Genomic DNA, 17,502 nt, shown 5'->3' with positions numbered 1-17,502 from the left:
GTGTACAGAAGACGTGACAATTGATGTACACACATGTACGTGTACATCTAAGACTCGTACATCCCGTGGTCCATGTGTACAAAAGACGTACATCCCATAGAACATAGTGTGGGCTAAAACAGCTGGGCTGTTGTATTGATACCGTCATCTATGTCACGTGACACGACAGCTCTGCAGCTACAAATAAGGTCAAAGTTCAACAAACCTTTTGTTTTGAGCTGCATCGTTTGTAGGTCAGATTTTAAGAACCGGCACTGACGTGACTCAATGTATCCATCTGAGTTACTTCAGCGTTAGGCTACATCACGTGGTGATATCACGTGATGGCATGTTTAAATTTACCTTGTGCTATTTTTAAATCCCTTCCAGCAAATGTCGAAATTTGCCTGCTGTGTTTAGGAAACCTTCCTTAAGGAATATCCAGTTCAGGGGATACAATTCGTCAGTTCTAAATAAAAGCCGATTATTTCCCTTTGACTGTTACCGCTCCTTGCTGCAGACTAAGAAAATCACGCAATTTTAAGGGAAAACTATAGAAAATACAGCAGTGTCGTGATTTACCAGAAGATTATTATATTCTACAAACTTTATGGCCCACACGGCAGGAAATTTTCCTCCAAATTTCTCTAGGACCAGCAGAAATAATCCAGAGAAGATCTCGACGTAAAATGAACAAAATGAGTTATTGGTACCATCGTCCAACTGCAGCTGTTTCGGTGTGTTGTTTAATGTGTTGACGTTTGTGGTTGTGGTTGTGTGTGGATAACCTGGCTGGATGCATCAGCCTCAGCTAGCAACGGTTGCCTAGGAAACGGCAGACGTCTATGCCAGCTGGTGTTCCTTGATGGTGTCGTTGTCCAGCGTCTTGATGGTCTTGATGTACTTGGTCTCGTACCGGGGGTCGGGCTGGCTGCAGGTGAACGGCTTAGAGAGACCCAGGAAGGGCGTGGGGCGGGTCAGGCTGGACGACCCGTACGGGTACATGCTGGGGTCCTCCTTACAGTGCCACTGGTTGCTATGGTAATTTCCGTAAATATCCGGCATGCGATGGTCGAGGTTGGTCATGCCCATGACGCCCGGGGAGGGGGGGTAGATACCGTGCTGGATGGACTCGTCCATCATGTCGTCTGGTGTGATCTCCATGGTGAGGTACCTCTTGTAGTTGCCCGACTCGGTCATCTGGTCTGGGATCCTGTCCCCTGGGATCCTGTCCCCCTCGGGTCCGGTGTGGTCTGGCACACTGTAGCGGTGACCCCCGTCCATCATGTTGTTGGAGGGGGGCGAGTTCATCTTGGAGAACGTGACGTAATGGTGTCTGTCACCCCCTGGGCCTGGAACAAGAACAAACACCATCTAAAGCATTAAACACCATCTAAAGCATTAAACACCATCTAAAGCATGAAATACCATCTAAAGAATGAAACACCATCTAAAGCATGAAACACCATCTAAAACATGAAACACCATCTTAATAGCAAAACACCATTTATATATGGCTGCCACCCCCTTCCTCACCGCCCCAAACATCAAACCTTATTGGGCCACCAGACAAGACAAGTACGAGTCCACACACCCCCCCCCCCCCCCACCAGACAAGACCAGTACCTGATCGGTTTCCAGAATTTTCGTTTTTCTTGGAGAGCGACATGCTGGTGCTGGAACTGTTGCAGACCGCCATCTCTAGAGCGTTCCTCTGTGGACTCTTCTGTCGGTGGAGCTCTTGACGCTTCTCACGGTCCCGCTTCCGGATGTGGCACATGACGCACGTCGTGACGATGACGCAGGTCAGCAGGAAGCCGCCCACGGCGCCCAGGATGATGGCGTGAAGGCTGGAGAACCCAGAACTCTCTGTGTTGTCTGTGGGGGATGTAAAGTTTTATCTGGTCTGTGGGGGTTGTGTGGGGATGTGTGGGGGATGGGGGATGTGTGTGGGGATGTAACATTTTATCTAGTCTGTGGTGGGATGTGCGGGGGATGTGTGGGAGATGTGTGGGGGATGTGTGGGGGATGTGTGGGGGATGTGTGGGGGATGTGTGGGGGATGTGTGGGGGATGTGTGGGGGATGTAAAGTTTCATCTGGTCTGTGTGTTCCATTGATCGATTGTTACTATAAATAAACGTAGTTGACCTACCGCTGGAGCTGTCCCTGTCATCTGTCTCGTGGGTCACGTGGTTCCCGTCCTTCCCGCTATAGGGGTCGTTGACCCGCCTCTTGCAGCCCCTCTCGTCGCTCTTGTCCTTGCAGTTGATGACGTCATTGCACCTGAGGACTGCGGGCAAGCACAGGTCGCCACACTTCATCTCCAAAGTGGTGCAATCACCTGGAGGTCAGAGGTCAATCTCAAGTGAACTGTGTCCACATCCACTCTACCAGCCCACCAGCCCACCATACACTGACCAGCCCACCATACACTGACCAGCCCACCATACACTGACCAGCCCACCAGCCCACCAGCCCACCTTTACGAACGAGGGAGTAGACGATGCGGATATTGGGTCTGGCCTTGAACTTGACCCCGAAGATGTGTACGAAGATCCTGTTGCTGGTGGAGGTGAGGTCGATCTGGTGAGTACCACCGTGACAGAACTGGTCTCGCTCGTGCACTGTCGTCCTGTCGTACACCGTCACCTTGTTCTGCTCACACGTGTTCTGCTTGCCTAGCTGGAACTCCAGGGACCGCAAGTTGATCTGGTGGAGATTTGGATTAGCGTTACGTTAAGGAGATTAGGTTTATCGTTACTTAAGGACATGAGGATTAGCGTTATGAGAATGTGATTAGGATTAGCGTTAGGTGCAGTGGATATTTTAACGTACGTAAGCGAAATCTACGCATGATTAAGTTAAACATTTAAGTAATGTCAGTCTAATGTTGTATGTAAGGTTGGGGTCAGTCTTGACCCGTGTCCTCACTGTTCTACTCACTGAAGTCTGGAACTTACAGCACCCGTTTCTCGTCTTCAGGGGCTTGTAGTTGAGTCAGCAGGACTTGATGGAACGTGCACACAGATCATACAGAGCCGCCCCCCCCCCCTCATCTATCGCCCCCACACTGACACCCCCACACTAACACCCCCACCCTGACACCCCCTCCCCTCATCTATCGCCCCCACACTGACACCCCCACACTAACACCCCCACCCTGACACCCCCTCCCCTCATCTATCGACCCCACACTGACACCCCCACACTAACACCCCCACCCTGACACCCCCTCCCCTCATCTATCGACCCCACACTGACACCCCCACACTAACACCCCCACCCTGACACCTCACCCTGACACCCCCACCCTGACTCCCCCACCATAACACCCCACCCTAACACCCCCACCCTGACACCCCCATCCTGACACCCCCACACTAACACCCCCATCCTGACACCCCCACCCTGACACCCCCACCCTGACACCCCCACACTAACACCCCCACCCTGACACCCCCACCCTGACACCCCCACACTAACACCCCCACCCTGACACCCCCACACTAACACCCCCACCCTGACACCCCCACCCTGACACCCCCACACTAACATCCCCACCCTGACACCCCCACCCTGACACCCCCACACTAACACCCCCACCCTGACACCCCCACCCTGACACCCCCACCCTGACACCCCCACCCTGACACCCCCACCCTGAGACCACAACACTAACACCCCCTCCCTGACACCCCCACCTGACACCCCCACCATGACACCCCCACCCTGACACCCCCTCCCTGGGTCTATCCAACCAGTGCCAGACTGGTGTCACGAGGCATTAACCTCGCCATCTGCTGGCCCCTTTCTTCCAGCCGGCAGTCAGGCTTACATAAATATTAAGATAGGGCCAGCCCGGGGCGGTGGGGCGGTGGGGCCGGGCCGGGTCCAAAGTGTAAACCAAGCTCATAAGTCGCCGTCCTCAACACAAATGTTTGTTGGATCAAATATCAAGTGGAGCAAGATGGCGGGAAGTGGGGTACCTCTTTGTTACCTCTTTGTTACGTCTTTGTTACACGTGTAGCATCAGGACAATGTCCTTACACTTGTAGCATCAGGACAATGTCCTTACGCTTGTAGCATCAGGACAATGTCCTTACGCTTGTAGCATCAGGACAATGTCCTTACACTTGTAGCATCAGGACAATGTCCTTACGCTTGTAGCATCAGGACAATGTCCTTACACTTGTAGCATCAGGACAATGTCCTTACGCTTGTAGCATCAGGACAATGTCCTTACACTTGTAGCATCAGGACAATGTCCTTTGTAGCATCAGGACAATGTCCTTACACTTGTAGCATCAGGACAATGTCCTTACACTTTTGCGTTAAATGATGATGAGGTTGGGGGGGGGTAGGGGTAGGGGAGTGGGGTTACTCTAAGGTTTCGGAAGTACAGTGCGCCTGAATGCCATGCATGACGTCACAACTGACCAGCTAGCTGTGTATGACGTCACAACTGAGCAGCTAGCTGTGTATGACGTCACAACTCACCAGCTAGCCGTGTATGACGTCACAACTCACCAGCTAGCTGTGTATGACGTCACAACTGAGCAGCTAGCCGTGTATGATGTCACAACTGACCAGCTAGCCGTGTATGACGTCACAACTCACCAGCTAGCCGTGTATGACGTCACAACTCACAAGCTAGCCGTGTATGACGTCACAACTCACCAGCTAGCCGTGCATGACGTCACAACTGACCAGATAGCCGTGCATGACGTCACAACTGACCAGCTAGCCGTGCATGACGTCACAACTGACCAGCTAGCCGTGTATGACGTCACAACTCACCAGGTAGCCGTGCATGACGTCACAACTCACCAGCTAGCCGTGCATGACGTCACAACTGACCAGCTAGCCGTGCATGACGTCACAACTCACCAGCTAGCCGTGCATGACGTCACAACTCACCAGCTAGCCGTGCATGACGTCACAACTGACCTTCTAGGCGTGCATGACGTCACAACTCACCAGGTAACCCTTGTTGGTGTAGATCTCCCACGTGCAGTCCATGGCCACTTCTTTAGCGGAGCTTGAGTGGCTGACGTCATCCAGCGTGATGTCACTGGACGATATGACGCCATCAGCTTCGTTGACGGTCAACATGGCGACTTTACGGCACGGTGTGTGGAGGCCTGGACGGTTAGGGGGAGAAATATGGACGGTCAGGTGGAGAAATATGGACGGTCAGGTGGAGAAATATGGACGGTCAGGCGGAGAAATATGGACGGTCAGAAGGAGAAATATGGACGGTCAGGGGGAGAAATATGGACGGTCAGGTGGAGAAATATGGACGGTCAGGTGGAGAAATATGGACGGTCAGGTGGAGAAATATGGACGGTCAGAAGGAGAAATATGGACGGTCAGGGGGAGAAATATGGACGGTCAGGTGGAGAAATATGGACGGTCAGGGGGAGAAATATGGACGGTCAGGGGGAGAAATATGGACGGTCAGGTGGAGAAATATGGACGGTCAGGGGGAGAAATATGGACGGTCAGGTGGAGAAATATGGACGGTCAGGTGGAGAAATATGGACGGTCAGAAGGAGAAATATGGACGGTCAGGGGGAGAAATATGGACGGTCAGGTGGAGAAATATGGACGGTCAGGGGGAGAAATATGGACGGTCAGGTGGAGAAATATGGACGGTCAGGGGGAGAAATATGGACGGTCAGGTGGAGAAATATGGACGGTCAGTGGGAGAAATATGGACAGAAATATGGACGGTCAGGTGGAGAAATATGGACGGTCAGGGGGAGAAATATGGACGGTCAGGTGGAGAAATATGGACGGTCAGGGGGATAAATATGGACGGTCAGGTGGAGAAATATGGACGGTCAGGTGGAGAAATATGGACGGTCAGGTGGAGAAATATGGACGGTCAGGTGGATAAATATGGACGGTCAGGTGGAGAAATATGGACGGTCAGGTGTAGATATAAGGACGGTCAGGTGGATAATTATGGACGGTCAAAGAATGCTACCCCGTCTCTTATAAAAACTTTTGATCAAACCCCGCTAAACTTAGGGAAGATAAAATCCATGGACTGACGGTCTTACCTTTGGTCATGGCAGTCCCATCGTTCTGAGCTGCAAGAAATAATTGATACGTTTAGTTAGTGGGGGGGGGGGAGTGCTGTTAGGTCAGCAGTTTAACCTATTGACACAAACAGGACAGCAGTTAAACCTATTGACATAAACAGGACAGCAGTTTAACCTCTTAGGACAGCAGTTTAACCTATTGACATGAACAGGACAGCAGTTAAACCTATTGACATGAACAGGACAGCAGTTAAACCTCTTAGGACAGCAGTTAAACCTATTGACATGAACAGGACAGCAGTTAAACCTATTGACATAAACAGGACAGCAGTTTAACCTATTTACATAAACAGGACAGCAGTTAAACCTATTGACATAAACAGGACAGCAGTTAAACCTAGTGACATAAACAGGACAGCAGTTAAACCTAGTGACATAAACATGATAGCAGTTAAACCTATTGATATAAACAGGACAGCAGTTAAACCTATTGACATAAACAGGACAGCAGTTAAACCTATTGAGAGGGACAGGACAGAGAACTGCAGGAACTAACCATTCTCTTTGTGGTAGGTGTAGACAGCCTTGAAGCCGCCATACTGGAGGATGCCGTCGGTCTTAAACCTGAGCCACAGGTGCCTGCCTGATGACGTAATCATGGGCGGGAAGCTGGCGTCGCAGTAGCGGTTGATGAGCGGCGAGTAGGCGAACGGTCCGTCCCTGACCTCGAGGTGGTCGTACTTACATTTGTCTGACTTCTCCACCTGGAACTTCTCCCGGAAGTCGAGCTGGATGATGAACCCGGGCGGGGCTGAAATGGGGGGGGGGGGGGGGGGGGGTTAGTCGTGTGCTAGATGGAGGGTGGTGAGACAAGAGTGGTGAGACAAGAGAGGTGAGACTAGAGAGGTGAGACAAGTGGTGAGACAAGTGGTGAGACAAGTGGTGAGACGTGTGGTGAGCCAAAAGTGGTGAGACAAGATTGGTGAGACAAGATAGTTGATACAGAGATGGTGAGACATTATCTTACCACAAACATGGTAGCATATACAAAGTTGTTCTCCCATACCCACCCCACCCCTTCTCTCAACACACCCCTGTACTCTGCACACAAAAAACACCCGAACAGCCCAACGATGCACCCATCCAATTGATTTACTTCAGTTCCCCGTGCATTGATCAGATCCATGTGAGCACGTCAAATGTTGGACATTAAAAATGTCTTCAAAGTTTGATCCAATTTAATCCCCCCAAAACGGATGTCGAAAATAGAAACTTGCCGAACATTCGAGACGAGCTCTCCCCCTGGGTAGGACAGATACCATTCATCAAATTCCTGGGGGTCGGGCCATCCCTGGCTCACCAAACGGATACTCCCATTTATTTGACTGGATTAGGGGGGGGGGGGGTGAACTCACAAGGTGACGGGGTTTCTCGCGAGGTGAGATGCATCTGTAACGGGTATGTCACGGTAGGTTGCTGTCTCAGGTTGGTTTGGTAGGTTTGTCAAACAGTCAGGGTAGGTTGCTGTCTCAGGTTGGTTTGGTAGGTTTGTCAAACAGTCAGGGTAGGTTGCTGTCTCAGGTTGGCTTGGTAGGTTTGTCAAACAGTCAGGGTAGGTTACTGTCTCAGGTTGGCTTGGTAGGTTAGTCAAACAGTCAGGGTAGGTTGCTGTCTCAGGTTAGCTTGGTAGGTTTGTCAGACAGTCAGGGTAGGTTGCTGTCTCAGGTTGGCTTGGTAGGTTTGTCAGACAGTCAGGGTAGGTTGCTGTCTCAGGTTGGCTTGGTAGGTTTGTCAAACAGTCAGGGTAGGTTGCTGTCTCAGGTTGGCTTGGTAGGTTTGTCAAACAGTCAGGGTAGGTTGCTATCTCAGGTTGGCTTGGTAGGTTTGTCAGACAACCAGGGTAGGTTGCTGTCTCAGGTTGGCTTGGTAGGTTTGTCAGACAGTCAGGGTAGGTTGCTGTCTCAGGTTGGCTTGGTAGGTTTGTCAGACAACCAGGGTAGGTTGCTGTCTCAGGTTGGCTTGGTAGGTTTGTCAGACAGTCAGGGTAGGTTGCTGTCTCAGGTTGGCTTGGTAGGTTTGTCAGACAACCAGGGTAGGTTGCTGTCTCAGGTTGGCTTGGTAGGTTTGTCAAACAGTCAGGGTAGGTTGCTGTCTCAGGTTGGCTTGGTAGGTTTGTCAGACAGTCAGGGTAGGTTGCTGTCTCAGGTTGTCTAATGCAGACAGCTAGCAGCGAACAGAATCAGCTACTAAGAAACTAGAAGCTTCTACAAGACATAGGTCCCACACAGAAGACCCAACCCACACCAGTAGAATGAACGTGAGTTTCTATAACAAAACGTCTTTTAAAAAAACTTTGCACAAATTCTCGTTTACAACTTGACCCAGTGTGATGTTGATCAAAAGTAAACTGTGCTGTCTACAAAAAACCACCTCCATCAAACCTCTACCACCACCACAACTAAACCTACACAACCTCCACCACCAAACCTACACCACCACCACAACTAAACCTACACAACCACCACCACTAAACCTACACCACCACCACAACTAAACCTACACAACTTCCACCACCAAACCTACACCACCACCACAACTAAACCTACACAACCTCCACCACCAAACCTACACAACCTCCACCACCAAACCTACACAACCTCCACAAGCTCCAATCTCTCCCAGATTTTGGCAAGCCCGCCAGATTCTCTCACAACTCCCGAACACCATAATGTTGAGCTCTGACAGGGAAATAACTCGCTTCTCGCTGCTCGGCCGTCAAATAAAAACGCTATAAATGAAAATACATTTTTTATTGTAAAGCTAACAACTTTTTTTTTGTACATTCTGTAAGAAGGAGATGAACCATCAACACCGTACCCATCCGAGGTTTAACATCAACACTGAACCTATTAAAGGTGAAACATCAACATCTTATGATTAGACCTGGAAGGGGGGGGGGTAGAGGTCTACCAGTATTACATCTTTAACGCTGAATAGAAGCCAAACCTACACGTCATGGGACTATGCTGTGAATAGATGAATAGTTGCGTGATGTGGGCGGTTAGCCTCAAATGTTAGCATAAACCCAACATGAAAGCAGTTAGCCCGTTCCAACTGTCATCTCACACTGTGTGCTGGGCGGGATTCGAACCGCGGAAACTAAGGCCAGTTTCACCCATCAGTGGACCTATGACCTATGACCTATGACCTACGACCAATGACCTATGACCTATGACCTATGACCTGTGTGGAGCAATGCATAGAGCGACCAGCCACCTCCTGCCCTAACACCTGCAGCTAACAAGAGGGGCTGGGATCGGATCCCGCCGGCACTAATCAAGGCCAGACCTTGCTCACCCTGCAGCCAGATACCCAGGTACCCCCCCCCAGTCCCACCTAGTCCCATCCCCCCCCGTCCCACCTGCTCCCGTCTCCCCACCCCCACCCCTCCTGGACCCCCTAATGGAACAAGATTTGTTACTCTCTGGCATTTCCATCCATTTTTCTGATTGATTACGTCAGGTCACGTGGGGTGGGATTGATAGATTGAAAGATGGCGCATCTCAGAGGTGTGGTGGTGGAGGGTGGTGGGGTGCCATATGGTGGTGTGATCGGGGTGATGGGGTAGGGGTGGGGGGTGGGGATGGGGATGTCGTTACCCAACCATCCTGCAGGATCAACTGACGATATTTGAGACATTTTTGTTCTGCTCAGGTTTTAAAAGCTTCGTCTTCAACGTGGAACATGATAGTGGAAAACACATTTCAACAGCACATGACATTTGAGCACCGCTTGACATTTGAGCACTATATGACATTTGCGATATGTTCCCATTGGCTTGCTGTGTTTGTTTTGATTGACACGTTCCGAGTGTCCAAGAAACTGACCAGCCCCCGGACTAACCTTCAAACTCCCCCCCCCCCCCCCACACACACACAATAGATGCCAGACATTGGCAAAGGGACGAGGCATTTCTAGTCACGTGACTTGAACCCAACCCCAGACAGCTAGGTGACCTTGGCAGCTAGCACATCTAGCGAACTTTGACAATAGAATTCTCCAGGAAACTGGCCAACAACCGTCAATCAATTAGCCAACAACCGTCAATTTATAGACAAGAAAAAGTCTATGTAATTATAATAAATTTTTAAAAATATGGCAAGCGATAAAATTTAATTATTATTAAATTTGTAAAATTTAAATCCGTTTGGCCAACCATCGATTACACTCATCTTTTATATTTTTGTATCGATTATAAGCCGTTGAAAAGCCGTTTAGAATTATTTCATCAATTCAAATATTTTCAAAAACTGCCCACAATCTCTCATTGAAGTCAACCTGACTGGCCAGGGAGAGTAAAACAACAAAAGTCAGAACAATTGTTTGCCAGGATGAAATACACAATAGTGATCTATGGTGTATTGTATAGCGTAGTATTGTATTTATATTAAATAATATAACATACACAATCACCGCAACACACTGATTCTACCAATCCAAATAAAAAATAAAAGTGTTTGCTAAATTACTATTATATTACTAGTAATTCTTTCTTTGGCTATTTCTAGCCTTAATGAAACCGGAAGTAACTATGTACTTACTACACACATGTTATAAAAGATTCAATTTCGGTTGAAAAATTTGCTTTCTGGCAACAAAAAATTTAAACCAGTTTGGAACAACTTTTCAAGTCTATTAGCCAGCTCCACATCAGCTAGAAACAAAACGTGGAAGACTGACCTTGAACTCTATCAGTGTACCACCAAGGTCACCAATGTTTGTCTGACAAGCGGTGCTAGAGAAAGGAGGTGGGGAGATGTGTGGTGTGTGTGTGGGGGGGGGGGGAGGTAGAGGGGGTATGTGGGGGTGGGGAGATGTGTGATGTGGGGAGGGAGGAGGTAGAGGGGGTGTGGGGGAGGGCAATCTTAAAATAATTGACAAACATAACACGTCAGACGTAGGCTGTTAAAGACTAGCCAGATAACCCACGTGACAAGACCCCTCCCCATCACCTGACCTTGACCTCCACAACCTATCACGTGACCTATCATCTGCGACATGTTCAGGGACAAATCCCACCAGCGACTTGTTCTGTTGCCCTTCGCATTCCTTTGTAAACACCCCACCCCTCACCCCACTCTCCACCCCTCCCCTCCCGTACATGAGGTGTAGTGCACTGATCACGTGACATACGCTGGGGTGCACAAAGCGTATCACTTTCCCCTGGGCAGCCGAACCTTGGATCTTGTGACGGCAGGCTAACGCGCTAACGACTCGACTAAAGTTTCCTTGCTTGTCTTCCCACGTTTTACCTCGCTTCTGCCACCCACGCCGAGGTCTGTGTGTTTACACACTAGACAAGACATAGACAAGACATAGACAAGACATAGACATGGACAAGACACGGACATAGACATAGACATAGACATAGACATAGACATAAACAAGACATAGAGAAGACACAGACAAAAGCACAGGCTAAAAATGCCGGACCGCTACAGTAGCAGGTTCAACATGCCGGACCGCTACAGTAGCAGGTTCAACATGCCGGACCGCTACAGTAGCAGGTTCAACATGCCGGACCAACTGACACCTATTAACCTGGACATGAACCGGCAGCCGGCAGAATCTCAGCTATTCCGTCCGTCATCACATGAGTCGATAACGCCCATTCCGGAAGTAATGAGCACAAAATGGCGGTCGCAAGTCTTTACAGTCCCGGGTGTGGGAGGGGGTGGTGAAGGGGGTGGTGGTGGGGGAGGGGGGTGGGGGAGGGTGTGGGGATGGGGCAAATGGCGAGATGATGACGGACAACTCTGGACAGTTTTTCTCTAGCATGTGTGGCTAACTTTATGTGGCTAACTGTATGTGGCTAACTTTATGTGGCTAACTTTATATGGCTAACTATATGTGGCTAACTTTATGTGGCTAACTTTATGTGGTTAACTTTATGTGGCTAACTTTATATGGCTAACTTTATGTGGCTAACTTTATGTGGCTAACTGTATGTGGCTAACTGTATGTGGCTAACTGTATGTGGCTAACTGTATGTAGCTAAATGTATGTGGCTAACTTTATGTGGCTAAATGTATGTGGCTAAATGTATGTGGCTAAATAAATGTGGCTAACTTTATGTGGCTATTTTGATGTGGCTAATTGTATGTGTTGTGTATGTGGCTAACGATGTGTGGTTAAATCGAAATTGTAGGACATTGTTCCAACTTGCACGACACTCCACATAGCCCACAAAATGGCTACCTGTGCTTACGAAAGCTACCTGTGACAACGAAGCTACCTGTGCTTACAAAAGCTACCCGTGACAACGAAGCTACCTGTGCTTACGAAAGCTACCCGTGACAACGAAGCTACCTGTGCTTATGAAAGCTACCTGGGTAAATCTATCACCGCGGCTGTCGCAATATGCCTCTGCCAATCTAATCTACCTGTTTAAAGATTTGTATTTGTTCAAATCTAGGCACCATCAGACAAGTTTTTGATTTGATTTTTGTCAAAGATTTAAAAGAAAACTCACGCGCTTACCGCTGTTTTCTCCTGGGTCAGATCAATGTGCGCACCGTTTTGATGCGGTTAGCGACGCACCGTTTAGCACCGGCGCGTTCAAACAAACGGAAGTGCGTTCAGTGTTGGTGGTGTGCTAGGTTTTCTTTTCAATCTTACCTGTGTTTGTGTGAGGGGCCTTAGCCGAAATCACAAGTTACAAAATCTTTTGTGACCGACTAAAGTAAGAAAATAAACATGCGTGTTCCTTCACTGTAAGGACGGGGGTGAGATCCTAAGGACGAGGTCACTAAAATAGTAATGAATGGGGTCGATGAAATGGTAAGGATGGGGTCGCTAAAAAAGTAAGGAATGGGGTCGATAAATGCTAAGGACCCTAACATCACCACCCTAACATCACCACCCTAACATCACCACCCTAACATCACCACCCTAACATCACCATCCTAACATCACCACCCTAACATCACCACCCTAACATCACCACCCTAACATCACCACCCTAACATCACCATCCTAACATCACCACCCTAACATCACCATCCTAACATCACCACCCTAACATCACCACCCTAACATCGCCATCCTAACATCACCACCCTAACATCACCACCCTAACATCACCACCCTAACATCACCACCCTAACATCACCACCCTAACATCACCACCCTAACATCACCACCCTAACATCACCACCCTAACATCACCACCCTAACATCACCACCCTAACATCACCACCCTAACATCACCACCCTAACATCACCACCCTAACATCACCACCCTAACATCACCACCCTAACATCACCACCCTAACCCTAACATCACCACCCTAACATCACCACCCTAACATCACCACCCTAACCCTAACATCACCACCCTAACATCACCATCCTAACATCAACACCCTAACATCACCACCCTAACATCACCACCCTAACATCACCACCCTAACATCACCACCCTAACATCACCACCCTAACATCACCACCCTAACATCACCACCCTAACATCACCACCCTAACATCACCACCCTAACATCACCACCCTAACCCTAACATCACCACCCTAACATCACCACCCTAACATCACCACCCTAACATCACCACCCTAACCCTAACATCACCACCCTAACATCACCATCCTAACATCAACACCCTAACATCACCACCCTAACATCACCACCCTAACATCACCACCCTAACATCACCACCCTAACATCACCACCCTAACATCACCACCCTAACATCACCACCCTAACATCACCACCCTAACATCACCACCCTAACATCACCATCCTAACATCACCACCCTAACATCACCACCCTAACATCACCACCCTAACATCATCACCCTAACCCTAACATCACCACCCTAACATCACCACCCTAACATCACCACCCTAACATCACCACCCTAACATCACCACCCTAACATCACCACTCTAACATCACCACCCTAACATCACCACCCTAACATCACCATCCTAACATCACCACCCTAACATCACCACCCTAACATCATCACCCTAACCCTAACATCACCACCCTAACATCACCACCCTAACATCACCACCCTAACATCACCACCCTAACATCACCACCCTAACATCACCACCCTAACATCACCATCCTAACATCACCACCCTAACATCACCACCCTAACATCACCATCCTAACATCAAAACCCTAACATCACCACCCTAACATCACCACCCTAACATCACCACCCTAACATCACCACCCTAACATCACCACCCTAACATCACCACCCTAACATCACCACCCTAACATCACCACCCTAACATCACCACCCTAACATCACCACCCTAACATCACCACCCTAACATCACCACCCTAACATCACCACCCTAACCCTAACATCACCACCCTAACATCACCACCCTAACATCACCACCCTAACCCTAACATCACCACCCTAACATCACCATCCTAACATCAACACCCTAACATCACCACCCTAACATCACCACCCTAACATCACCACCCTAACATCACCACCCTAACATCACCACCCTAACATCACCACCCTAACATCACCACCCTAACATCACCACCCTAACATCACCATCCTAACATCACCACTCTAACATCACCACCCTAACATCACCACCCTAACATCACCATCCTAACATCACCACCTTAACATCACCACCCTAACATCATCACCCTAACCCTAACATCACCACCCTAACATCACCACCCTAACATCACCACCCTAACATCACCACCCTAACATCACCACCCTAACATCACCACCCTAACATCACCACCCTAACATCACCACCCTAACATCACCACTCTAACATCACCACCCTAACATCACCACCCTAACATCACCATCCTAACATCACCACCTTAACATCACCACCCTAACATCATCACCCTAACCCTAACATCACCACCCTAACATCACCACCCTAACATCACCACCCTAACATCACCATCCTAACATCACCACCCTAACATCACCCTAACATCACCACTCTAACATCACCACCCTAACATCACCACCCTAACATCACCACCCTAACATCACCATCCTAACATCACCACCCTAACATCACCACCCTAACATCACCATCCTAACATCAAAACCCTAACATCACCACCCTAACATCACCACCCTAACCCTAACATCACCACCCTAACATCACCACCCTAACATCACCACCCTAACATCACCACCCTAACATCACCACCCTAACATCACCATCCTAACATCAAAACCCTAACATCACCACACTAACATCACCATCCTAACATCACAACTCTAACTTCACCACCCTAACATCACCACCCTAACATCACCACCCTAACATCACCACCCTAACCCTAACATCACCACCCTAACATCACCACCCTAACATCACCACCCTAACATCACCACCCTAACATCACCACCCTAACATCACCACCCTAACATCAACACCCTAACCCTAACATCAACACCCTAACCCTAACATCACCATCCTAACATCACCACCCTAACATCACCACCCTAACATCACCATCCTAACATCAAAACCCTAACATCACCACCCTAACATCACCACCCTAACATCAACACCCTAACATCACCACCCTAACATCACCACCCTAACATCACCACCCTAACATCACCACCCTAACATCACCACCCTAACATCACCACCCTAACATCACCACCCTAACCCTAACATCACCACCCTAACATCACCACCCTAACATCACCACCCTAACATCACCACCCTAACATCACCACCCTAACATCACCACCCTAACATCACCATCCTAACATCAAAACCCTAACATCACCACACTAACATCACCATCCTAACATCACAACTCTAACTTCACCACCCTAACATCACCACCCTAACATCACCACCCTAACATCACCACCCTAACATCAACATCCTAACATCACCACCCTAACATCATTACCCTAACATCACCACCCTAACATCACCACCCTAACATCAACACCCTAACCCTAACATCAACACCCTAACCCTAACATCACCACACTAACATCACCACTCTAACATCAACACCCTAACCCTAACATCACCACCCTAACATCACCACACTAACATCACCATCCTAACATCACCACCCTAACATCACCACCCTAACATCACCACCCTAACATCACCATCCTAACATAAACACACCCTAACCCTAACATCAACACCCTAACATCACCACCCTAACATCACCACACTAACATCACCACCCTAACATCACCACCCTAACATCACCACCCTAACATCACCACCCTAACCCTAACATCACCACCCTAACCCTAACATCACCACCCTAACATCACCACCCTAACATCACCACCCTAACATCACCATCCTAACATCAAAACCCTAACATCACCACACTAACATCACCATCCTAACATCACAACTCTAACTTCACCACCCTAACATCACCACCCTAACATCACCACCCTAACATCACCACCCTAACATCAACATCCTAACATCACCACCCTAACATCACCACCCTAACATCACCATCCTAACATCACCACCCTAACATCACCACCCTAACATCACCACCCTAACATCACCACCCTAACCCTAACATCACCACCCTAACATCACCATACTAACATCACCATCCTAACATCACCACCCTAACATCACCACACTAACATCACCACTCTAACATCACCCTAACATCACCACTCTAACATCACCACCCTAACATCACCACCCTAACATCACCACCCTAACATCACCATCCTAACATCACCACCCTAACATCACCACCCTAACATCACCATCCTAACATCAAAACCCTAACATCACCACCCTAACATCACCACCCTAACCCTAACATCACCACCCTAACATCACCACCCTAACATCACCACCCTAACATCACCACCCTAACATCACCACCCTAACATCACCATCCTAACATCAAAACCCTAACATCACCACACTAACATCACCATCCTAACATCACAACTCTAACTTCACCACCCTAACATCACCACCCTAACATCACCATCCTAACATCAAAACCCTAACATCACCACCCTAACATCACCACCCTAACATCACCACCCTAACATCACCACCCTAACATCACCACCCTAACCCTAACATCACCACCCTAACATCACCACCCTAACATCACCACCCTAACATCACCACCCTAACATCACCACCCTAACATCACCACCCTAACATCAACACCCTAACCCTAACATCAACACCCTAACCCTAACATCACCATCCTAACATCACCACCCTAACATCACCACCCTAACATCACCATCCTAACATCAAAACCCTAACATCACCACCCTAACATCACCACCCTAACATCAACACCCTAACATCACCACCCTAACATCACCACCCTAACATCACCACCCTAACATCACCACCCTAACATCACCACCCTAACATCACCACCCTAACATCACCACCCTAA

General features: G+C 48.8%; 1 protein-coding gene across 1 annotated transcript in view; it reads right to left on the bottom strand.

Moving 5' to 3' along the window:
* Positions 1 to 621: 621 nt before the first annotated feature.
* LOC131941379 (uncharacterized) overlaps positions 622 to 17,502 on the bottom strand; it is a 96,540-nt gene continuing 79,659 nt past the window's right edge. Inside the window, exons 4-10 of the mRNA XM_059300623.1 lie at positions 6,584 to 6,838; positions 6,046 to 6,075; positions 4,958 to 5,121; positions 2,461 to 2,689; positions 2,133 to 2,321; positions 1,606 to 1,857; positions 622 to 1,331 (exon numbers count right to left, since the gene is read on the bottom strand). Of these exons, the coding sequence (XP_059156606.1) occupies positions 823 to 1,331; positions 1,606 to 1,857; positions 2,133 to 2,321; positions 2,461 to 2,689; positions 4,958 to 5,121; positions 6,046 to 6,075; positions 6,584 to 6,838 (1,628 nt within the window). The 3' untranslated portion in view covers positions 622 to 822. The remainder of the gene's footprint in view (positions 1,332 to 1,605; positions 1,858 to 2,132; positions 2,322 to 2,460; positions 2,690 to 4,957; positions 5,122 to 6,045; positions 6,076 to 6,583; positions 6,839 to 17,502) is intronic.

The sequence above is a fragment of the Physella acuta genome, unplaced genomic scaffold (assembly GCF_028476545.2).
Source record: "Physella acuta isolate Inbredline_101_S28 unplaced genomic scaffold, ASM2847654v3 ptg000360l, whole genome shotgun sequence".
Lineage (NCBI taxonomy): Eukaryota > Metazoa > Mollusca > Gastropoda > Physidae > Physella > Physella acuta.
Note: the sequence above shows the minus strand (reverse complement) of the source record. Positions and strands in the feature narration are given on the sequence as shown.